This window comes from Thalassophryne amazonica, chromosome 1 (assembly GCF_902500255.1).
Source record: "Thalassophryne amazonica chromosome 1, fThaAma1.1, whole genome shotgun sequence".
In the NCBI taxonomy this organism is placed as follows: Eukaryota; Metazoa; Chordata; class Actinopteri; order Batrachoidiformes; family Batrachoididae; genus Thalassophryne; species Thalassophryne amazonica.
In genome coordinates, this window is record NC_047103.1 from 9,348,254 (window position 1) to 9,374,045 (window position 25,792).

Consider the following 25,792-nt stretch of genomic DNA (forward strand, 5'->3'; position numbering starts at 1 on the left):
GTCCTTTCGGCTGCTCCCGTTTTTGTTCGGGGTCGACACGGCAGATGCAGCCAGATTCGCTTTGGTATTTGTCACAAGTTTGAGCCACGCATGTGTGTCAGCGACTATTCAAAGATTGATCTATGTTTTAATCTCACTTATGGTGCTTTTCTACTTTACGAAAGTAGCACTACTCATTTTTTTTTTTTTTTTTGCTTTTCCTCGACCGGCCTTTTCTTTCGTTTCACTGCAAGTTTTTTTTTTTTTTTTTTTTTTTACTCGCACAAAACCACACCGTGGTCCGTGGATGAGCTGCGGATGTTTCTGTGTGTGGTGGCGGAGGAGAGAATACAGAGGTGGATGATGTGATGCGAAATGAGAAAATCTCCCAGTCTTTGGCCGCTCACGGGTACCCGACATTACAGCAACGCAGAGAACAGCTGAAAAAGTTTTAGTGATTACAGGACCACAACGACCGGAGTAGGTCAGACCCTAAGGGCTGGAAACGGTTCGACCGCAGGAACGCTGTTTACGGACACCGAACGGATCCCCCCGCCAAAAAAAAGAACCCAACAAAAAACACATCCATAGACCAGCTAGAGCTGAACCATGGGTTCCTGGACAGTCATCTCTGCACTTCTCACTGACTTTATTTCTTCTGTGGCTTGTGGTCATTTTTACACTGAGCCAACTTTTAATTTTGCGTTCTTCCATTCCTGTCTGCACTCGCGTTTTGTGTAAATGCTCGTCTTGAGTGCAAGTCATTGCGTCAGCGCGCACAGCATGCCTGATTTGATCCATTATAACAAGATGTTAAATCGATCAAACATACAGCTGCTTATAAAGAAGTGTTTTCATCATCCAAACTGACAGAAAATGATTAATCTGCTACAAAATAATTCTTATATATAGTGTCCAGCACGCAAAGCAGGTAGGTTTGTCACAACGAAGTGCGCGAGAGGGCGGAGGTAAAATACTGTCCAGTTTTTATAGCTGCCAGGCACTTGGATAATGGGCCTCACCCTCACCACACGCCTCTAAAATCCTCGTAGTACCTCGTACACAAACTGCCTCATGCTGTTGTTACTAAATTTTGAAATTAGAGCCACTCTCAGATGAACCTCATTAGTCGAATATTCTGCCTCCAAGAGCCCCTCAGAGCCACTATAGTGTATTCCCCTGAAATGCCAAAATAAGATTAATAGAGCAGGACAACTAATTATACTCTGAACTTTAACTTTTTTTAATCAGCAAATTTATTTTGCAGCAGCAGAACGATATGACACTAACAGCTTCCACGACAGACTATTGTAAATTTAACCTCAAATAGCTTATGGCTGCCAGCAGTTGTAATTACACTTCATAACCACTTGGTGGCGTACTTCTCATTTATACAGGATATCGTGATGGAGAGGAGAAAGGCAGACAGACCTACTGTGTGCAAGAGAACAAGTGTAAGTGAAGTAAGACAGGAGCATCAGAGGTGGCCTCATATGGTACCATGGTGTGGTCATTTTAAAAAGTGTGATGAGTGTGATGTTGGAAACTGAAGGGGTGATAGTACAACCCCTGGCAAAAATGGAATCACCAGCCTCGGAGGATGTTCATTCAGTTGTTTAATTTTGTAGAAAAAAAAGCAGATAACGAGGTTGGCAAGGCAGTGCATTCCTCAGACTGCGATGACTCTTGAACGACGCAAATTGATGACATCTTGGAGCAGATGCATGCCTTGCAGTTGAAGTTGAAGATTTCAGAGGCCAGTGATATTCTTAATTCATAATTGGGATTTGGTTGTGCAAGTGGAACTGTTAAAAAGTGTTTTTCACTGCTCAAACCATAACATTACAGGTTTATCAAGGCCTGAAGGTCAAATGCCCGACCTGTTTTTCCCCAGGGATTTGCTTCGGCCTGGGGAACATTGGCTGTTTTTTATCTCATCTCAGAAAGACAATAAACTGCTTTTCACAGGACTGAAGCATGTTCCATTCCCCCCCAACCCCCCCCCCCCCTTCCCCCATCAACACCCACCCTTTCCGGCACCGCTAACGTCACTCCTCTCCTTTGGCGGGGCGGAGCAGTTTTAGCTGCAAGCCCACTTCCCTCCCCAAGCTGATGGTGGCGCATCTCAGTGTTGCTGCCTGGACTTCACCCACTTGCCCCAATTCGGCTAACGGACTTCTTTAAACTTAGTGCACATAAACAATGTCAAATGTGTATGTGCTGTCTTTAATTCTGATGTGTGCCATTATTACGGTAAACAAGTAATAACTGTGGACTAATTTCTGTCTGAGGTAACTGGAGTGTACACATAATTTCTCCACTGTGAGATCAATAAAGTATATATCTCTCAGAGCAGCTTAATTTGACTCAACACGGGAAACCTCACACGGCCTGGACACGGAAAGGGCTGACAGATTGATAGCTCTTTCAGGGTGGGGTCCTCAGTGCCACCCTGATCACTGAGGATCCCTCACGCCTCCTGCACCACTCCTTCCAGTTACTGCCATCAGGCAAGCGATATAAAGTCCCTCTGGCCCCCCAAAATATGTACAATAAATCTTTCATCCCCTCTGCGTAGCAACCCTCAATAAGACCAGATAGATGTTTGTGCTGTCAATTGTGCTTTTTTTGTTTAACAGCTTTTGTGTGAGTATTTAATGTGTTTTATGAGGCATTTGAAGAAGAATTTCTGTGAACTTTGTGGGACAGACAATAAAGTTGATTTTATTCTATTCTAAAAAAAAACTTGTGCACCCACTGTGATCTTTGGTGGCCCCCAAAGGGGGGCTCAGACCCCAGGTTGATAATCAGAGGTCTAGTGGTTAAAGTGGTGGGCTTGAGACTAGAGGATCCTCTGTTCAAGTCCCCCTCAGGCTGGATAATCACTAAAGGCCACTGGGCCCTTGAGATTGGGATTTATGAATGAATGAATTTATTTGGCACACAAACAAAAACAGTAACAAAAAACTGATACACAAGACAATTCCACAATGGCAGTGTGACCAAAAGAGGGTGAGCAGAAGCAAAGCTTATAACGCCCACCCCTTATATACATACAAACATATATACTCATTACCAACCCCCAGAGCAAGCACACAGGCGACAGTGGTAAGGAAAAACTCCCTCCGATGTATTGAGGAAGAAACCTCACAGACCAGACTCTAAGGGGTGACCCTCTGCTTGGGCCATGCTACAAACACATTTACACAACACAAACTCAAGTCCCGTCATCATAAACATCTCTAGTGTAGATACATACATACACTCAGCAAAAATATAAATGCAACACTTTTGGTTTGCTCCCATTTTGTATGAGATGAACTCAAGATCTAAAACTTTTCCACATACACAATATCACCATTTCCCTCAAATATTGTTCACAAACCAGTCTAAATCTGTGATAGTGAGCACTTCTCCTTTGCTGAGATAATCCAGCCCACCTCACAGGTGTGCCATATCAAGATGCTGATTAGACACCATGATTAGTGCACAGGTGTGCCTTAGACTGTCCACAATAAAAGGCCACTCTGAAAGGTGCAGTTTTGTTTTATTGGGGGGGATACCAGTCAGTATCTGGTGTGACCACCATTTGCCTCATGCAGTGCAACACATCTCCTTCGCATAGAGTTGATCAGGTTGTTAATTGTGGCCTGTGGAATGTTGGTCCACTCCTCTTCAATGGCTGTGCGAAGTTGCTGTATATTGGCAGGAACTGGTACACGCTGTCGTATATGCTGGTCCAGAGCATCCCAAACATGCTCAATGGGTGACATGTCCGGTGAGTATGCCGGCTTTGCAAGAACTGGGACATTTTCAGCTTCCAAGAATTGTGTACAGATCCTTGCAACATGGGGCCGTGCATTATCCTGCTGCAACATGAGGTGATGTTCTTGGATGTATGGCACAACAATGGGCCTCAGGATCTCGTCACGGTATCTCTGTGCATTCAAATGCCATCAATAAAATGCACCTGTGTTCTTCGTCCATAACAGACGCCTGCCCATACCATACCCCACCGCCACCATGGGCCACTCGATCCACAACATTGACATCAGAAACCGCTCACCCACACAACGCCACAACGCTGTCTGCCATCTGCCCTGGACAGTGTGAACCGGGATTCATCCGTGAAGAGAACACCTCTCCAACGTGCCAAACGCCAGCGAATGTGAGCATTTGCCCACTCAAGTCAGTTACGACGACGAACTGGAGTCAGGTCGAGACCCCAATGAGGACGACGAGCATGCAGATGAGCTTCCCTGAGACGATTTCTGACAGTTTGTGCAGAAATTCTTTGGTTATGCAAACCGATTGTTTCAGCAGTTGTCCGAGTGGCTGGTCTCAGACGATCTTGGAGGTGAACATGCTGGATGTGGAGGTCCTGGGCTGGTGTGGTTACACGTGGTCTGCGGTTGTGAGGCTGGTTGGATGTACTGCCAAATTCTCTGAAACGCCTTTGGAGACAGCTTATGGTAGAGAAATGAACATTCAATACACGAGCAACAGCTCTGTTGACATTCCTGCTGTCAGCATGCCAATTGCACGCTCCTTCAAATCTTGCGACATCTGTGGCATTGTGCGATAAAACTGCACCTTTCAGAGTGGCCTTTTATTGTGGGCAGTCTAAGGCACACCTGTGCACTAATCATGGTGTCTAATCAGCATCTTGGTATGGCACACCTGTGAGGTGGGATGGATTATCTCAGCAAAGGAGAAGTTGCTCACTATCACAGATTTCGACTGGTTTGTGAACAATATTTGAGGGAAATGGTGATATGTGTATGTGGAAAAAGTTTTAGATCTTTGAGTTCATCTCATACAAAATGGGAGCAAAACCAAAAGTGGTGCGTTTATATTTTTGTTGAGTGTATATACATATATACACATACCTACATACATATGCAATGCGTGTGATTTTATACTACATATTTACAAGATAGAAAAAACAAAGTGCACACAACTAAACAATGATCAACAAAACACCCTAACCCTCAACACCCTTCCTCCTCCTTATACCTAGAAAAAACCATGTACCTATACCGCTGCTTAAACTGATTCATTTAGGTCCTTAAACCTTTAAAATGAGCGTACTACATGGCAGCATGCTGACATTAGCGTGGTTGGATGTGAGGCCTGGGTTGTAAAGTGCTCCGTCTGCGTCACATGTAGAAATACAACCCCTGGCAAAAATTATGGAATCACCGGCCTCGGAGGATGGTCATTCAGTTGTTTAATTTTGTAGAAAAAAAGCAGATCACAGACATGACACAAAACTAAAGTCATTTCAAATGGCAACTTTCTGGCTTTAAGAAACACTATAAGAAATCAAGAAAAAAAAATTGTGGCAGACCAAGCAGAAGGAAAAAAAATATGGAATCACTCAATTCTGAGGAAAAAATTATGGAATCACTCTGTAAATTTTCATCCCCAAAACTAACACCTGCATCAAATCAGATCTGCTCATTAGTCTGCCTCTAAAAAGGAGTGATCACACTTTGGAGAGCTGTTGCACCAAGTGGACTGACATGAATCATGGCTCCAACACGAGAGATGTCAATTGAAACAAAGGAGAGGATTATCAAACTCTTAAAAGAGGGTAAATCATCATGCAATGTTGCAAAAGATGTTGGTTGTTCACAGTCCAGCTGTGTCTAAACTCTGGACCAAATACAAACAACATGGGAAGGTTGTTAAAGGCAAACATACTGGTAGACCAAGGAAGACATCAAAGCATCAAGACAGAAAACTTAAAGCAATATGTCTCAAAAATCGAAAATGCACAACAAAAACAAATGAGGAACGAATGGGAGGAAACTGAGTCAACGTCTGTGACCGAACTGTAAGAAACTGCCTAAAGGAAATAGGATTTACATACAGAAAAGCTAAACGAAAGCCATCATAACACCTAAACAGAAAAAAAACAAGGTTACATGGGCTAAGGAAAAGCAATCGTGGACTGTGGATGACTGGATGAAAGTCATATCAGTGATGAATCTCGAATCTGCATTGGGCAAGGTGATGATGCTGGAACTTTGTTTGGGGCCGTTCCAATGAGATTTATAAAGATGACTGCCTGAAGAGAACATGTAAATTTCCACAGTCATTGATGATATGGGGCTGCATGTCAGGTAAAGGCACTGAGGAGATGGCTGTCATTACATCATCATAAATGCACAAGTTTACGTTGATATTTTGGACACTTATCCCATCAATTGAAAGGATGTTTGGGGATGATGAAATCATTTTCAAGATGATAATGCATCTTGCCATAGAGCAGAAACTGTGAAAACATTCCTTGCAAAAAGACACATAGGGTCCAATGTCATGGCCTGCAAATAGTCCGGATCTTAATCCAATTGAAAAATCTTTGGTGGAAGTTGAAGAAAATGGTCCATGACAAGGCTCCAACCTGCAAAGCTGATCTGACAACAGCAATCAGAGAAAGTTGAGCCAGATTGATGAAGAGTACTGTTTGTCACTCATTAAGTCCATGCCTCAGAGACTGCAAAGCTGTTATAAAAGCCAGAGGTGGTGCAACAAAATACTAGTGATGTGTTGGAGCGTTTTTTTGTTTTTCATGATTCCATAATTTTGCCCTCAGAATTGATGATTCCATTTTTTTTCCCCTCTGTTTGGTTCAAAAAAGTAACCGTTACTGACTGCCACAATTTTTTTTCCTAATTTCTTATAGTGTTTCTTAAAGCCAGAAAGTTGCCATTTGAAATGACTTTAGTTTTGTGTCATGTCTGTGATCTGCTTTTTTTCTACAAAATTAAACAACTGAATGAACATCCTCCGAGGCCGGTGATTCCATAATTTTGCCAGGGGATGTACAGTCCATTTACCACGTTTTTACGTGTTTCCTGCGTTTGCTCATTTTGGTCTCTATCAGCCACCGTAAAAAAGAATTAAAGTGACACTAATTAATGAGCTAATTCTCGCAATAGTTTGTTCCACTGTTGCCTCGTTATTAAAATAAAAAACTCAATACAAGTACTTGTGGTAATATTACTGCTGTTCTGCATTATAGTTTTGTAGTAATGAGGAAAAAACACAAAGTTGACATTTTATCAGTAAGTGTAATAAGATATTCACTTATCTTACTTCACCCTTTAAGACTTCTTGTTTGCTCTTCCTCCTCTGCAGCTCCTCTTCCTCCTCTTGTCTGTGCTCCACCTCTTCCTCCAGATGTACTCTGTCGGGGAGCAAGGGCTGATGGGATACTGCCGGAGACCTTCCAACTGGCTGGAGGTAAATACAAAAAACAACCCTCCATGTTGATCCATCTGGTTCTCACAATACACATGCAGCAGCGATTTGAATTCACAAAAATGCTTGATGTGAACAACGAGCAGCGTGAACTCGAGGACATTTAAATCTGCCTTGTCTGTTGATATTTTGTGCCAGAGACTAAGGTGGGGGAAATTCATTCAAATGAGGCAATACAAAGAGAGTTGTTGTTGTTTATTGTGGAAAATTAGGCGACGAGGAGAAATAAGTCATCAGTAACTGTCCGATTTAGATTCTGTTTCAGTCAGCATCTTCAGCCTGTGAACCAATACTGAAAAACAGGTGCACCAGAAAACATCTACAAGACCGGTCACAAACTCAAGGTCCACTGGCTTCAGGGGACGGAGCACTTAAACTGTAAAAGAATTAAATAAGTTAAGATATTCACAACTGGTTAAATGATCTGAAGTCAACCTTTATTTCTAAAGCACGTTAAAGCGACAGCAGTCCGACCAAAGTTCTGTACATAATTTTAAAAAATGGGCACAAAGTTGCCCCCAATCGTAAATAAATAAATTAAAAAATAACTTTGCATAAATTGCAACAGGCAAAAAAAAAAAAAAAAAACACACACAAAAAAATAAAATAAATAAAAATAAAAGACAAAGTAAAATAAAGAGTAAAACTGGCATTTGTATGGAGCCAGATGTTTGGCTATGGATGTATCAACTTCAGAAAGTTTGAAAAAAGTTTCCATATTGTTGGACGCTGAAACCTGCCCTTCGGAAGAGTATCAAAAACCACGAAAAACTACAAAACCACACCTCTGGCTGCTTTCTGATTGGCTGGCTGCCCAGCACGTGCTTTCTAACTGAAAGCTACGCTAAATATTAGACACCGGATTCTGATGATTTATTGTTTTTAATTAACTAGAAACAGTTATTCCAATCCTACACAAAATCTGATTACATTTTAAAAATAATAAAAATAATAAAATTTGGGCAAAATGAAACTTTGTACAAAATTGAAAATTAAAAATACATTTAAAATTTATTTTAAGGACCTCTTGCTTCTGACCTGCTGTACCATCATGGCCCACACTTTGGGAATCACTGGTCTGGAAAATGAGTATCAGAGTTCAACGGGGAAGATGATGATTTACTGTAATGTTCTGTATATTGTTTTCATATCATAAAATTAGCACATTGGCTGTATTTAATTATCCACAATAGGACTTGGGCCATAAACTGCTGTTTCACGGTCCTTATCAGGCCTCCGGGCCAAACGTTTGTGTTGTGAGAATACAGCCTGCACACATACATACACACACGCCTGTACTCACCCTCATGTGCAAACACAAAGATTACGGCGACCTCTCTGAAAGGGTGAACTAACCTGAACTGTTGAGAATAAGCCACGCAGAAGACGTACCTGCTGTGTGTTTTTGTGCAGGTCGTCCTGCAGACGGTGATCGTGCTGCACTCCGTCCTGCGCGTCCGTCACTGCAGCGCTGTGATGGAGGCTGCAGAGCTTCTGCAGAATCAGAGCTACCATGCACACGTGGACGTCAGGTTACTGGCTACTCAGGAACAAGTGAGAGACACACACAGGAAGAGACGAGTGAAGGCAGGAGAAAGTCAGAGATCTGACAGGGTGGAAGACAGACACTTAATGTTGACATGTCCTGTTTGAGTTATTACAGCAGCTCATCCTCAGTACTCAGACAATAATGTGTCACTTTTAACTTTCCGCTGCCCTGAGGGCAGGAACGGTGTCCTGGGAACAGGTGTGTGTGTGTGTGTGTGTGTGTGTGCGTGCTCATGTTACTTTTCAAACAAAGGAGGCCTCTGGGATCAGCTGGAGATGATTCTTTCTGAGGGACGTCTTTATCCGCAGATGTTACAGCTCTGATATTATCTCTTTAGGTAGGATTATAATAGTGAAAAAGAATATTTTTTTACCTATTTCAAGTGTATTCCTTAGTTCTTACCCAAAACCTTTTTTTGAATCCATCGATCAAATGATTTCCTCATTTATGGGGAGGTAAAACTCCAAGAATATGCAAAATTATTACACAAATGTTGGCTCAGTGGGGGGTCTGTCTTTACCCTAAATTGATGTTTTATTACTGAGCAAGCTACACTTCAAAATAAATTTACTGGCTTAAAGATCCTCAGACAACTTGGTGTCAGTTAGAAGCTCAGTCGTGTTTGTGTACCTCTCTCCTCCCAGCCTATGCTTTCATCTCTCCCAGTTGTCCCGTCTTGGTACACAGATATCCTGTTTGACTTAACTCACTTAAAACATGATGTGACTTCACTTCAAAAGTGTTTCTGCGTCAGCTCTGGCCCTTTATGTAATATCTCCTCTTCCTCCTTCCTTCTTGATGCTGCATTTCAATCTATGGGTTAAGAAGGGCATTAAATTTATCAATAATCTTTTCTTAGGGATAATACATTACTTAATTTTACTGAGTATGTCTCACATATATGCCTGTCCTCATCTCATTTATTTATTTATTTTCAATTAGACATGGTGCTCTACTGTTTTTCCCAGAGTTCCCCAATCAGGCCCGAAACATCCTTGAGAGGACCTCTTTGAACGTATGCCCCATAAGAAAGGTCTTAGATTTCGCAGATACATAATCTTGTTCTTTTCAATTTAAAGTAGTACACATGCTACATTTATCAAAGTCGAAATTATCCACAATTTATCCCAATGTTTCTGATCTGTGTGACAGATGTAACTCCTCTCCCTGTGATTTAAATCATATGTTTTTTCTTTGCCCCAAACGTCAGCCATACTGGATTTTGTATTTTGATGTTACCTGTCACATTCTTGGCATAAGGCTGGAGCCTTGTGTGCTGATCACTATGTTTTGGAGTTCTTGGAGTCATCTACTTTTAAAGAAGATAGAAATATTGTTAAAAGATTCCATGCAAATCGACATGACCCAACTTTGATCTTGAGAAACCTTTTGAGATTGTCCCCTGAGAGAGAACATGATGGTAAACTGCTGTTTTATGTTTTCAGTATGTCCGCACGCTGACTGGCGTTCTCCTCTTCCTCCTCGCATGAAGACTTTGACAGTGATGAAGGCGAGCAGGACTTTGGCTGCTCCTGCTGCAGTCTTCACTCGTTCACTCTGCAGCCTCTTTTGGCCAATGGTAACATCACAAACCAGCATTAACTCCCTCCTGACCCAGCTTATTTTCTGCACCGGTTCATCTGCATCTGCCTTCAGAATCCCACTAATCTAGACAAGATGTTTTAGGGACTAACCTAACTCGCTATGTCAGCTGCTAACACGTTACACCAGAAGCTGAAGGGACCTTGGTTTTAGACGCTATTTGCTTCTGTACCTTATAGCTGACTTATAGCTTGTTACCCTGTGCGCTGAAGCAGGGGTGCTCTTTTCACTGTCCTGTGTTTCTGTGGACAGATGACTCAAAACCAGCAGGATGGGTTTCCTTCAGACTTGAGAGGACTATACTTGGATAGATATCGAGAGGTATTAGATTTTGGAGTAGTTTGGCCAAAGGTCAAGGTAAACATCGTCCAGAAACATTTTTGTGTGTGTGTGATCTCAATACCACAAGCCCTAGATGGATGATCTAAAGCATATATTGGTCAGCAGTATATGTGTAACTGATGGTAGAGCTTGCAGAGTGTGCATTACTGAACATATTTGCAAACACATAATGGATTGTGATGGTACGTTTCCAGGCTGCTGTGTCTTAATCATTGAACCGTGCAATCGTGATGTTAAAAATTTGTGTATGATGATTACACCTGTGACCGAGCTCAACATCATCAAGTGTTCAATAGCGTTCCATTAGACAGTGCTGCCAAAGTGTGACCATAACATCATCCTGCCAACAAACCACTCAACCAAACGTGTGTGAAAAATGATCTGTTCCCTCTGCTGTCCAAGATTTCAGGATTAATCCTGCTGATGGCATTGTCCAGTGTGGGAAACCTGATCTTCTGCCAGACCTCCTGGGTTTTCAGCTCCCTGCCTCACTCCCTGCAGACTGTGCTCTGTCACCTCTGGGGTTTCAAGTCTCTCAAGATCCTCCTCATTTCAGGGAAGGATTTAATCTACAAGGGAGCCACTCATCTGTCCTCCACTACGGTGTGGACGTCTATGGTACCGTCTTTGTTTTTTTAATAGATTCAGATGGTATCTGAAGATACGTTTGTGTGAAAGAAGCTTCTGCTGTATGTTTAGTAACAGAAGCTAGAATGATGAGCTTCAACAACCCCTTACATTTCCTTTCAGGTGATGGGTGTGGTGATGTCATGGGTCCAAATCACTCAAAGATCTCACAGCAGAAGGGATGTCTTCACTTTAGCAGACTTAACTGGTTACATCAGATGGAGGCTTTCTGTGTTCACAGGCCTGAAGACACCAACATGGTCTGAAAACCACATGGAAACAAAGGTTAAAATAAAAAAATAAATTAAAAAACTGCTGCGCAATCTTTAAATGTCTTGGCAAAATCTATTGCACGTGCATTAATAGTAAATGTCCACCAGGTGGAGATAGTGCTCCATTTCAAGAACCTTGAGTACAGGCAAACCAACCCCACTGCTTTTTTTTAAGTACATATTAATGTAAATTTATAACAGTTCAGATATTTTTTATTTTGTACAAATTAAATTTTTAGACTAGTAAAGTTGTCTTTCTTCTTCTTCTTGTTGCTTCCGTTAGGTCTCATCACAGCTGATCCTCCATCTCATCCTGTCCTCTGCATCTTCCTCTGTCTCACCACATACCTGTACTATATATTCCCTCTCCACATCCACAAACCTCTTCTTTGTCCCCCCTCTTCTCCTCCTGTCTGTCAGCTCCATCCTCAGCATCCTTCTCTGGATATAACCCACATCAATCCTTTACATATGTCTGAACAATCTTTATATTTTTGTCTCTTTGTCTCCAATCAACAAAGATTGTTTTCAAGTGAGAAACTGATGCCACATAAAACCGTTTCCAGTAATTAATTGGTTTGTCCTCCCGGTGAAATTCCACGACAGCATGAGTGGACTTCACTTATCGGGGCCAAATTGTGATTAATTTCCCAAACACTTGGCGTCACCATTGTAATGGACAGCTTATAGGGAATGTGTCCTGTTGCAGATTAAAATACAAGAATCAGGGATAGTTTGGAAATATTAACTGAAAACTTTAAAAGGGTTCCTGAATGAGGTTAGTATATCAAGCTTAAAACATTCCCCAGACTTTTAACAGAATTGGAATTTCTTTCCATGCAGTGGAGTGACCTAGGCTGAAGCCTCAGACACAAACGGAGAGTCTAAAAGTCAGACATAAACTGCCAAATGATTGAAATCCCATCTGTGTGCCAGGCACTGTTGAATTTCAGCCAGTTTTTTTTTTTTTATATTGAATTTTTTTCACAGAAATTTTCCATTATGCATACAAAAAGAAAAAAAACATAAAAACACAAAACAAACAGAAGAAATTAAAGAACAAGAGGTGTACATACAGTAGTGTTCAGAATAATAGTAGTGCTATGTGACTAAAAAGATTAATCCATGTTTTGAGTATATTTCTTATTGTTACATGGGAAAAAAGGTACCAGTAGATTCAGTAGATTCTCACAAATCCAACAAGACCGAGCATTCATGATATGCACACTCTTAAGGCTATGAAATTGGGCTATTAGTAAAAAAGTAGAAAAGGGGGTGTTTGTTATGTGCTGACGCGGGTCAGAGAACCGAACCAGCATCTGACAATGGCCCAGGGCTAAATAACCAGAAAGCGGTTCCAAGAAACAAATTTATTCCCCCTCATGTGCAATAATCTGTGTACAACATAAATAGTCAGCTGTCTTGGCAAGGTGAAGGGCGGCGCGCTCTCCAGCGCCCAAATGGATCAAAGCCCGACACTTCTGGACTCAGATTCACCGCCGAACACCCCCCAGGTGAATACGACAAACTGACTCTGTGAAGGACGGAAAAGGTGAGGTAAGTCAACAGCTACAACAAATATCCTTCAGAGGCACACACTATCAGCAACACATTCAGGTCTGAATTTAAGCCTTATGTAAATGAGCAGCTTCTCACAACAGGTGGAGGATCATCATTCCGTACGCCACGGCAGTGAGAAGCAAACTGCACAATTCTCATCAATGTTCAAATATACTGCGTAACAAAATGCCAAATTACTATTAACAATTATTCAGACGATAATCACCTCTGATGTGTGCTGACAGCATGTGTCCCTCACCCGTCCTCCTTCACAGGCACGATGTGTCAAACCCTGGCGCGGTCCTCAGCGTCTCACAACCAAACGTCACAAGGTCGGGTTCCCGGCAATTCTGCTCAAATCACTCATGGCTTAAATGCAGAACGCCATCTCATTATCTGCTTCAGCTGAAAGTCTTTATGTCTGCACGTGAACATCCTCCACAGGTGCAGCCAATAGTTCTGATGAGGGTGAAGGACTCTTCCGCCAGCACCTTCTCCACAGAAAAAAACAGTTTGCATACCACCTGGAGAGCAAAGAAAAGAAAACAGCACCCAAATGTCCAGCCAAACCCCCCAACACACAAGAGGTGTTCACAATAATAGTAGTGTGGCATTCAGTCAGTGAGTTCGTCAATTTTGTGGAACAAACAGGTGTGAATCAGGTGTCCCCTATTTAAGGATGAAGCCAGCACCTGTTGAACATGCTTTTCTCTTTGAAAGCCTGAGGAAAATGGGATGTTCAAGACATTGTTCAGAAGAACAGCTTAGTTTGATTAAAAAGTTGATTGGAGAGGGGAAAACTTATACGCAGGTGCAAAAAATTATAGTCTGTTCATCTACAATGATCTCTGATGCTTTAAAATGGACAAAAAACAGAGACACGTGGAAGAAAATGGAAAACAACCATCAAAATGGATAGAAGAATAACCAGAATGGCAAAGGCTCACCCATTGATCAGCTCCAGGATGATCAAAGACAGTCTGGAGTTACCTGTAAGTGCTGTGACAGAAGACGCCTGTGTGAAGCTAATTTATTTGCAAGAATTCCCCGCAAAGTCCCTCTGTTAAATAAAAGATATGTGCAGAAGAGGTTACAATTTGCCAAAGAACACATCAACTGGCCTAAAGAGAAATGGAGGAATATTTTGTGGACTGATGAGAGTAAAATTGTTCTTTTGGGGTCCAAGGGCCACAGACAGTTTGTGAGATGACCCCCAAACTCTGAATTCAAGCCACAGTTCACAGTGAAGTTCATGGTGGTGCAAGCATCATGATATGGGCATGTTTCTCCTACTATGGTATTGGGCCTATATATCGCATACCAGGTATCATGGATCAGTTTGGATATGTCAGAATACTTGAAGAGGTCATGTTGCCGTATGCTGAAGAGGGCATGCCCTTGAAATGGGTGTTTCAACAAGACAATGACCCCAAGCACACTAGTAAACCACCAAAATCTTGGTTCCAAACCAACAAAATTAATGCAGATGTGAAGAAATCATGAAAACCTGTGGTTATACAACTAAATACTAGTTTAGTTATTCACAGGATTGCTAAAAAAGCAGTTTGAACATAATAGTTTTGAGTTTGTAGCGTCAACAGCAGATGCTGCTTTTATTGTGAACACCCCCTTTTCTACTTTTTTTTTTTTTACTAATAGCCCAATTTCATAGCCTTAAGAGTGTGTATATCATGAATGCTTGGTCTTGTTGGATTTGTGAGTATCTATTGAATCTACTGGTACCTTGTTTCCCATGTAAAAATAAGAAATATACTCAAAACCTGGATTAATCTTTTTAGTCACATAGCACTACTATTATTCTGAAAACTACTGTAATTCAATTACCATTCAGTGTTGCTTTAACCAGTAATACAGAGGGTTATACAAATTCCAGCCGTCGAGACAAAATACGAGGGCTGTCCATAAAGTATAGGTCCTTTTTATTTTTTTCAAAAACTATATGGATTTCATTCATATGTTTTTACGTCAGACATGCATGAACCCTCGTGCGCATGCGTGAGTTTTTCCACGCCTGTCGGTGACGTCATTCGCCTGTGAGCACTCCTTGTGGGAGGAGTCGTCCAGCCCCTCGTCGGAATTCCTTTGTCTGAGAAGTTGCTGAGAGACTGGCGCTTGTTTGATCAAAATTTTTTCTAAACCTGTGAGACACATCGAAGTGGACACGGTTCGAAAAATTAAGCTGGTTTTCAGTGAAAATTTTAACGGCTGATGAGAGATTTTGAGGTGACACTGTCGCTTTAAGGACTTCCCACGGTGCGAGACGTCGCGCTGCGCTCTCAGGCGGCGTCATCAGCCTGTTTCAAGCTGAAAACCTCCACATTTCAGGCTCTATTAATCCAGGACGTCGTGAGAGAACAGGGACGTTCAGAAGAAGTCGGTTTCAGCATTTTATCCGGATATTCCACTGTTAAAGGAGATTTTTTTAATGAAAAACGTGCGGACGGGTCCGTGCGTCGGGACGCAGCCGGCGCGGAGCGGCGGCACAGGAAAAACACCTCCGTGTTGATAACCATTTGTAAAATCCAGGCGGCTTTTGATGGCTTTCAGTGGAGTGAGTATATGAGAAATTGTTTAACAGCTGGACATGTTCCAACTTGTCCTTAAGGCTTTCAACAGTGGTGTTTTTCCTGTGGCGGAGCGTCGCGGCGGCTGCGAGCCGACGCTGCAATCCGTCCGCACGTCTTTCATTAAAAAAATCTCCTTTAACAGTGGAATATCCGGATAAAATGCTGAAACCGTCTTCTTCTGAAACTTCTCTGTTCTCTCACGACGTCCTGGATCAATAGAGCCTGAAATGTGGAGGTTTTCAGCTTGAAACAGGCTGATGACGCCGCCTGAGAGCGCTGCACGACGTCTCGCACCGTGGGAAGTCCTTAAAGCGACAGTGTCACCTCAAAATCTCTCATCAGCCATTAAAATTTTCACTGAAAACCAGCTTAATTTTTCGAACCGTGTCCACTTTGATGTGTCTCACAGGTTTAGAAAAAATTTTGATCAAACAAAGCGCCAGTCTCTCAGCAACTTCTCAGACAAAGGAATTCCGACGAGGGGCTGGACGACTCCTCCCACAAGGAGTGCTCACAGGCGAATGACGTCACCGACAGGCATGGAAAAACTCACGCATGCGCACGAGGGTTCAAGCATGTCTGACGTAAAAACATATGAATGAAATCCATATAGTTTTTGAAAAAATAAAAAGGACCTATACTTTATGGACAGACCTCGTATATGTTCTCCATTTCTCCCAGATTCTGTCAGACTTGTCCTTTTGAAGTCTCTTATGAAATGTAATGCGTTCCATAACAAATATTGTATACACAAGATTGTACCAATCTTCCAGATTTGGAGATGAAGACTTCATCCATTTCCTGGTAATACATTTCCACACCGCTAAACTCAACATTGCAAACAAACGTTTTGTGTCTTCATCTGTGTCTACAGAATATAGAAAACCAAATAATTCCTCCCAGCCTAAGGTGGTCTGAAAATTTAACATTGCTTTCAATTCAGCTTGAACCAAATTCCCCCCAAAAATGTAATGACCACAACAAATGGTACAGTTTTACTCCATTTGCACCACAATTTCTCCAGCAATTAAAGGAACCAGAGTAGTGTGAATTTTGTGCTGGAGTGATAAAGTATCTACCAAGGCTCTTCCAGCCAAAACTTCTCCATGCATTTGAACGAATGATTTTCCACTGATAGCTCAATGTTTAACCAGATACTGTCCATTATTACATTATTTGATTCCCTTTCCCATTTTTGATTAATGTAATTTGTGTTTACTTTTTTAATCTCTTGAAAGTCTTGATATGATCTTGAAATCAATTTTAGACCCGAATCTGCTGCAGGTGATTTTGCTGTCTCATTATACAACCCCAATTCCAATGAAGTTTGGACGTTGTGTAAAATGTAAAAAACAGAATACAATGATTTGCAAATCCTCTTCAACCTATATTCATCTGAATACACCACAAAGACAAGATATTTAATGTTCAAACTGATAAACTTTATTGTTTTTGTGCAAATATTTGCTCATTTTGAAATGGATGCCTGCAACACATTTCAAAGAAGCTGGGACAGTGGTATGTTTACCACTGTGTTACATCACCTTTCCTTCTAACAATGTTATAAGGAAAGTTCACGCATGCACACGAAGGTTCAAGGTTTGCTCATGCAAGCACATGTGATTCAAATCCATCAGTTTTTTTCAAAAAATAAAAAGGTCCAATACTTTTCTAACAGACCTCGTACATCTTGTGTTTGTCATTTTTTAGACATATTACCTGGAAGAGTTTGAAAGTTTAGTCGATGAACTATTGTTCAGACTCTGCGTTCTCAGCTCCTGCCACCCGCTGCCCCCCAGAGCCTATTGCTACAGGAACAACAGTCCTCATATCGCACCAAGACTGGAGTCATCCAATGTAGACTCAGAGGTGAGACTCTGTCTGAACATCGATATAAAGATTTGATAGAAGGTGGCTTCTAGAAATCTGCTGCTGTGATTCTGTTCCAGACATTTGAAAAGTCCTCAGAGACAGAAGAGACAGCAGTGCACATCGACACAGATGTCAGTTTGCCACACCTCCCTCAGCCTCACCCGCTCAGGTATAGGTTCATAAGTCATGACATTATTGTCATGACCTACCTCAGCAGCCACTGCTTCTGGTGCCAAAGAAACAACCAACATCAAGTACTTTTTTGAAGGAGAACTCAAATATACAGCTGCTTATTAGAATTTTCAGACAGACTAGAATGGTTCTGTCAATGCCAATGTCCAAGGTCGTGTGAAAGACGAAGCCTAGAATGATAGAGTGAGGCTGAGCTTTACTTTTGTTTTTTATATTTTGTTTGAGTTAATCTATGGAGCCAGTGCATCATCCAAAATTAAGCTAAACTAGGTAGTAGTAGTACCCATAGGCATGAAGACAGTTACTGCAACAGGAATCTGACATTTAATCCCAGTGACCTTGAAATTCACCCAAATGATTGACCTCTGGCGGACTTTGCCAATGCAGTTCTGGACTCCACACAGGTGTGTGTTCCAATTGGTCAAAACCAGATTGAAAATCAAATTGCTTGACCCTGACATTTGCAAAAATGTATTTTTTAAGAGCAATGTCTGGGCATACCTTCACCAACACATTAGTTTGGTAGAAATCAGCAAAATAGACCCGGTTGCGTTGGCCAACAGACAGACAGGCAGATATGACCTTGGCTCCAATGATTGACCTTTGGCAAATTTAACTATGCTGGGCAATTTCGGAACCCACAACCAAATGTGTGCCAAGGTTGATGAAAATCAAAGTGTTTGGCCAGTTTTACATTGCTGGGGCAATTCCAGACACCATTTACATATGTGCACCAACTGCGGTGTAAATCAGATTGTACAAACTTCAATTTTGACTTTCGACCCCAATGGTCCAGTGATTAACCTCTGCTAAATTTGGTACTGCCGGAGCAGTTACGAGGGCTGTCAAAGTATAGGTCCTTTTTATTTTTTTCAAAAACTATATGGATTTCATTCATATGTTTTTACGTCAGACATGCTTGAACCCTCGTGCGCATGCGTGAGTTTTTCCACGCCTGTCGGTGACGTCATTTGCCTTTGAGCACTCCTTGTGGGAGGAGTCGTCCAGCCCCTCGTTGGAATTCCTTTGTCTAAGAAGTTGCTGAGAGACTGGCGCTTTGTTTGATCAAAATTTTTTCTAAACCTGTGAGACACATCGAAGTGGACACGGTTCGAAAAATTAAGCTGGTTTTCGGTGAAAATTTTAACAGCTGATGAGAGATTTTGAGGTGATACTGTCGCTTTAAGGACTTCCCACGGTGCGAGACGTCGTGCAGCGCTCTCAGGCTCCGTCGTCAGCCTGTTTCAAGCTGAAAACCTCCACATTTCAGGCTCTATTGATCCAGAACGTCGTGAGAGAACAGAGAAGTTTTAGAAGTCGGTTTCAGCATTTTATCCGGATATTCCACTGTTAAAGGAGATTTTTTTAATGAAAGATGTGCGGGCGGATTGCAGCGTCGGCTCGCAGCCGCGACGCTCTGCCACAGGAAAAACACCTCTGTTGGAAGCCTTAAGGACAAGTTGGAACATGTCCAGCTGTTAAACAATTTCTCATATACTCACTCCACTGAAAGCCATCAAAAGCCACCTGGATTTTACAAATGGTTATCAACACAGAGGTGTTTTTCCTGTGCCGCCGCAGCGCGCCGGCTGTGTCCCGACGCGCGGACCCGTCCGCACGTCTTTCATTAAAAAAATCTCCTTTAACAGTGGAATATCCGGATAAAATGCTGAAACCGACTTCTTCTGAAACTTCTCTGTTCTCTCACAACGTCCTGGATCAATAGAGCCTGAAATGTGGAGGTTTTCATCTTGAAACAGGCTGACGACGGCGCCTGAGAGCGCTGCACGACGTCTCGCACCGTGGGAAGTCCTTAAAGCGACAGTATCACCTCAAAATCTCTCATCAGCTGTTAAAATTTTCACCGAAAACCAGCTTAATTTTTCGAACCGTGTCCACTTCGATGTGTCTCACAGGTTTAGAAAAAATTTGGATCAAACAAAGCGCCAGTCTCTCAGCAACTTCTCAGACAAAGGAATTCCGACGAGGGGCTGGACGACTCCTCCCACAAGGAGTGCTCAAAGGCAAATGACGTCACCGACAGGCGTGGAAAAACTCACGCATGCGCACGAGGGTTCAAGCATGTCTGACGTAAAAACATATGAATGAAATCCATATAGTTTTTGAAAAAAATAAAAAGGACCTATACTTTATTGACAGACCTCGTATATCCACCGATATACAGTTGTGTTCAAATACCAGTGTGTTTAAAAAAGTGAGTAAAGCTCAAAATCCTTATAATAGCTTTTATTCTGGTACATGCAAATGCACTGGGAACACTGCACATTCTATTCCAAATCAAAACATGAAAATTTTTTTTATCAAATTTGTTATTACTTTTCAGAAAGTGAAGAAAAAGGAGACTCTTCCAAAAATGGCAGTGTCTCCATTTTTCTTTACAAACTCAAACATTTACTGTATAAACTGAAAAATGCTTGAAGATTGATCTTTCCTGTGAATGACTGAACTAGTATTTAGTTGTATAAACACTGTTTCTGAGAACTGCTTCACATCTGGGTTTCATGGAGTCGACCAACTTCAGGCACCTGTCAACAGGTTTTCCAGCCCAGGATGATTGGACTACATTTCACAGATCCTCTGCATTTCTTGGTTTTACCTCAGAAACAGTATTTTTGATATCACCCCACAGGTTTTCTGTTGGATTAAGGTCGTGGGATTGGGCTGGCCACTCCATAACTTTAATGTCATTGGTCTGGAACCAAGATGCTGCTCACTTGCTGGTGTGTTTGGGGTCATTGTCTTACTGAAGCACCCATTTCAAGGGTGTTTCCTCTTTGGCATGAGGCAACATGACCTCTTCAAGTGTTTTGATGTATTCAAACTGATCCAGGTTCCCTGGTATGTGATAAATAGACCCGACACCACAGTATGAGACACATCCCTGTATCATGATGCTCCACCAGGAGTCACTGTCTTCACAATGAACTGTGGCTTGAATTCAGTTTTTGGGGGTCATCTGACAAAGTGTCTGTGGCCCCGAAAAGAACATTCTTTCTTTCATCAGTCCACAAAATGTTGCTCCATTTCTCTTGAGGTCAGTCGATGTGTTCTTGGGCAAAGTGTAACCTCTTTGGCTCACCTCATTTTTCAACTGTGGGACTTTTTTGGGGCTTCTTATCCATAGTTTGTCTTCACATAGTCATCTACTAATTGTTACAGTACTCACAAGTAACTTTAGACCTTCTTTGATCCCCCTGGAGACGATCATTGACCGAGTCTTTACCATATTCTTCGATCCATTTGTATTATGGTTTTCTGTTTTGTTTTGTTTTTCCATGTCTTTCTGGTTTTTGTTGCCATTTGAGATCATTTTCTGCACTTCTTTTTATAAGTTTTCTCCTCTAATGGCTGGACAGGATGATTCCCCCACTTTGGGGGTGTAACTAGAACCACCGTCATGTCCCTGAAAATCTTGACTTTAGGATTAATATACCTCACAAACCTGTTAATCTCGCTTTTTAGCTCATCCTTCAGTGAACTTACAAATTTTGGTCTTTATTTGCTTTAGTCACAAGTAACTAAGTCAGTGTGAGCTGCTAATCAAGACTTGACCAATTGGCTGTGGGCTGAACAAGGAGATATGGAACATGTATGGGATTGCTGATCTCCAGGAACAAGGCTGGTGACCAATGGTCTCTTTTCGAGCAGTGGTTAAAGCCATAGTATATGTTGATGTGATAACTCCTGAACATGTACAAATGCTCGGGATTTACTGTCACCAAATGTCTGCAATACACTTTCATCTACCACTTCCAGGTCCAAGCGGGACTCGCACAGAGGCCAAAGGAAATCCAGGATAAATGTGTCTGATCTTCCTCAACAAACTGGAACAAGATCCATAGAAATTCCCAAAACTGGAGAAGGTCAAGTTTACTTTGAAGGACAAGATGGTGCTGGGACAGAAGAACATCTGTCAGTCAGGACACTTGCGGCTCTTTCAGTCAAGAATAAGGTTCTAGAGATGCCAGTGAGCTGTTGGTCGACAACAACAGATGGGTGGTTAAGCAAAAGAAAAAAGAATGAAACCAAGGCTCCAGCACCCACCCGGCTGGCCTGTACAGAGGTGGTGGTGGAGGTTCTGGTCCATGAGGAGCCTCAGCGTGTAGATCCAGATATGTAGTGAGGTCGCACGCAGATTAAAAGCAGAATGGGTCCATTATGTTACTCTGACGATGTTCTAGGTCAGGGGTGGACAACTTGTTCCAGAAAGGACCAAGAGGTTGCAGGTTTTCTTTGCAGCCACTGATTCCACCAGGTGATTTCACTGATTAATATCACTTTGAGCAGATGGACGAGCAGTGGCTGCAAAGAAAACCTGCACCCTCTTGGCCCTTTCTGGAACAAGTTGCCCACCCCTGTTCTAGGTTATCTGCTGAGCATCTTGTGTTTTCACCATTTACTAGTTTTGATGTAGTTTTGAATCACTGTGTGAAATAAGTGACAAGAACTTGTGGTGAATATTTGCAGAATAATGTTACGGTTAAAAGTACTCGTGAATTGAACAATGTTAATAAATAATGTTTAACACTCAAGTGACCAAGCTATTTTAACAACTAATATGACAGAGTGGGTTTTTTAAAATGACCCCATTGACTTTATATTTTGGAATACTTCTATATAAATGATTGTTTTAGGGTTTTCATATGTATTTCACTCTCTAGTATATTTGTCCATCATCATTGCTTGCAAAACAGTAAAATAAAGTGATTAGAATTGAGAAATTACAATATCATCTGAAGCTATAATGTCAAAAATCTCATAGATCTTTGGATTATACTTGCTAGACGGATCAGCCAATTCTTTCAAAATTCTATGAACAAATGCAACACAAATAGATTGACAAATTCATGGTAGGAAAGTTTTTTCCGATTAAAATTCAAAAAATTGTGCAGAAAAATATATGCTCGGGGTCATAAATGACCCCACTCAATCGCTTGAGGGTTAAATAACACTAAAAAACCAAAATCATATAGAAAGAAAATAAATCAGTTTGTTTTTATTGAGTGAAATCTTCAGTTTGAGGCAATGTTATTAACCTGATGAAATCTCTGTTTACTATGTCTGTTTTACAACAAAGAATTCACCAACCAATAATGTAAAGTACAAAATTGTAGCCACTACAGAGATCCATGTTGACTTCATGAATTTTTATTAGATCATTCTAACTTTTGGTCAAAAATGTGAACTACAAAGTCAGAATTATGACAAATGTCAGTGAGTACCACGTTTTCCAGAGTATAAATTGAGTTTGTTGTTGTTGTTGTGTTTTGTTTTTGTTTTTTTTGTCATTTTGGAGGCCCTGTGTCATATACCTCAAAAGATTGTGTGTTTGTTAATAATTATAACTGTTTATGCCGGACTTTCCCAGGAATTACAGCACTTAGCAAAATAAGTGCCAACAATAAAAGAAAAAAAAAAAGACATTAAAAACACTACTCTGCAACAATGCCCAAAAATCCCAAATGAAAGAGCTGATAATATTAATACTCCAGAGTGGCTTGTATGTTTTTCTCTTCAAGACAAATTTTTTTTTTTTGGCAAACGTGACTTATACTCTGAAAAACACAGTAAATCAAAATTGTGAGATACTCTAAAGAATTATGATTAAATCAAAATTTTACTTGCAAAGTACATTTTTCTTTATTATATCAACAATATGAGATGCAAAGACAATAGTTAGCAGGCAAATTTTAGATTTTTAAATGGAAAATTGTGATAGTTTAAAATACTGAGGTCAAATTAGATCTAATAATAACTTTATTTGCATGATAGTATCAGAGTAATACAATTCAAAGTGATTCACATAATCAATTACACAGCTAAAGAAAAGCGAGGTGCAGAAACAGGTTCCACTCGATGTGGAACCCGTGTGTCTGTGGCCAAGACAAAAATCTGATCACAGGAGTCAAAATCAAAGTATGATTTTGATTTTGGCAGCAGTGCATGATTCCAGCCTCAAAACTCAGATTCTGAGCCTTCAAGAATCTGATGTGATTCTTAAACATACAGGCCTTAGGTTTAGTTTACTTCACAAATATTTAACACTGTGGATTTTGGGCTGGAAGCAATGAAAAGGGAATTTAAAGATGTGTGATTCTTCACAGTAACATTTTTTACCCCCTTTTCTTTAAACCACTGGCCTATGTACCTTTGTTGCCAGATTAAATAACAGGACCAAGCAACCGTAGCTGTAAAAATAACCCACAAAGACGCAACTCTAACGAAAATGCTCATAGCATAAAATTACAAAATTTAATTACTTATACATGCTGTATACAGTATTGCTACAGCATTAATGTTTTTACACATACCTAAAGTGTTTCTACTGTATTTTCTGGAGTATAGCTCAATTCTTTTTATTTATTTTTTATTTAGTTATATATTTTTTTTAATAGCTTGGGAGGTTCTGCCACATTTATATTGAATCACACATTTGTTATTAATAATAGGATTTACATCGGACATTCCCAGGAATCAAAGCACTAAACAAGACTCAAATAATGAATAAAGAATCATTTCCAGCAATAAAAGTATACAACAATGCACTAAATTCCAAATTAAAGAGCTGATGATACAGGAAGAAAGTGCGATTTATAGTCTGGAAAATACAGTAATATTAAGAAAAACATGCGACTTCATCAGCTTCCAGCAATTTTGTGGTTGCAGGAAATAAATTTGTACCAGTGTATCATATTACTTTTTAAATTCCCACAAATTTCTAATTATATTTTTACAAGTAATTTCTGAAATAAGTCCCAAAACAGCCACATGTGATTATTTTAATATTTATAAAATCCACGTGACATCAGATGATAAAAAAGATGAAAGCTCCTTAATAAAGGGATTTCAATAAAATAGAATCTTTATTGTCATGTACAACAAAATTAAAATGCTCGACCAGTCAGTGCAACATATAACAACATTCAGGTCATATACAACTACAAGACTCTAAAACTATAAAAGCATAAATAAATAAATAAATAAATAAATAAATATAAGCATATCTTAAATAAATAATTGTAATACAAACCAGCAAACATTCAACATTGCTGCGCTGCTCCGTGTTGTGTGACACAGCGCAGCGCTGCTCTTACAGACAGAGAGTAGACTGTGATGAATCTGCATGCGCAGCAGTCAGTGCGTGCGGGAGAGAAAAAAAGCTTGAGTATCGATCTTTTTACATGAGGATCGTTCAATATCAACACCAGGGTTGGTATCGATATTAGGATCGATCCGCCCACCTCTAGCGTAGAGCAGGGGGCTCAACACACAGCCCTGTGGGGCGCCGGTGTTGCAGATCGAACGTCCCGCTAAAAATCGGTTCCCCCCGATGACACGGTTCACGGATTAACACCTCGTTTCTGCTTAAAGCTGCACTCCAGTCATCATCTATCTCAGCGACAGATATCTGAAGCTTGACACCGGTGCTGAGGCTGAGGGCTGTAGATGTGTGATGGCCTACTCTGACTCTCTGGCTGCGTCCAAACAGGAAGCTGTTTATCCACATGCAGGTGGAGTATGGGAGACCCAGGACGGACCCCCAGTCTGTGAGGGAGGAAGGTGTTGAATGCAGAGCTGTAGTCATACCTTCCCTGCTGCTCCAGGTGGAACAGTGCAGCATGGAGGACTGTGGCTACAGCGCCCTCTGTTGATCTGTTTACTCTGTACGCAAACTGGTGGGGGTTAAAACTGGTGGGGCAGCAGTGATGTGATCATGTGACCCCTGACCAGTTTCTCAAAACATTTCATCACCACTGAGGTGAGTCCAACTGGCCGGTAACCATTAAGTCTGGAGATGTGAGTTAATTATAAGGTAAATATCGAGCGCAAAAGCAACAATGACAACAAGCATCCAATAGGATCGTCCAACGTCTCCGGTTCAGGAATTGAGTGTCGAGGTGTGATTGGTGGACTCCCGG

The 25,792-nt window shown here is 41.1% G+C and overlaps 1 protein-coding gene across 1 annotated transcript; it reads left to right on the plus strand.

Moving 5' to 3' along the window:
* Positions 1 to 1,385: 1,385 nt before the first annotated feature.
* LOC117520959 (polycystic kidney disease 1 like 1-like) lies at positions 1,386 to 17,693 on the plus strand. Its single transcript, XM_034182299.1, has 7 exons — positions 1,386 to 1,433; positions 7,126 to 7,230; positions 8,662 to 8,845; positions 10,243 to 10,376; positions 11,144 to 11,359; positions 11,492 to 11,653; positions 17,499 to 17,693. Exons 1-7 carry the CDS (start codon positions 1,386 to 1,388, stop codon positions 17,691 to 17,693), a joined length of 1,044 nt encoding a protein of 347 aa, XP_034038190.1.
* Positions 17,694 to 25,792: the final 8,099 nt, after the last annotated feature.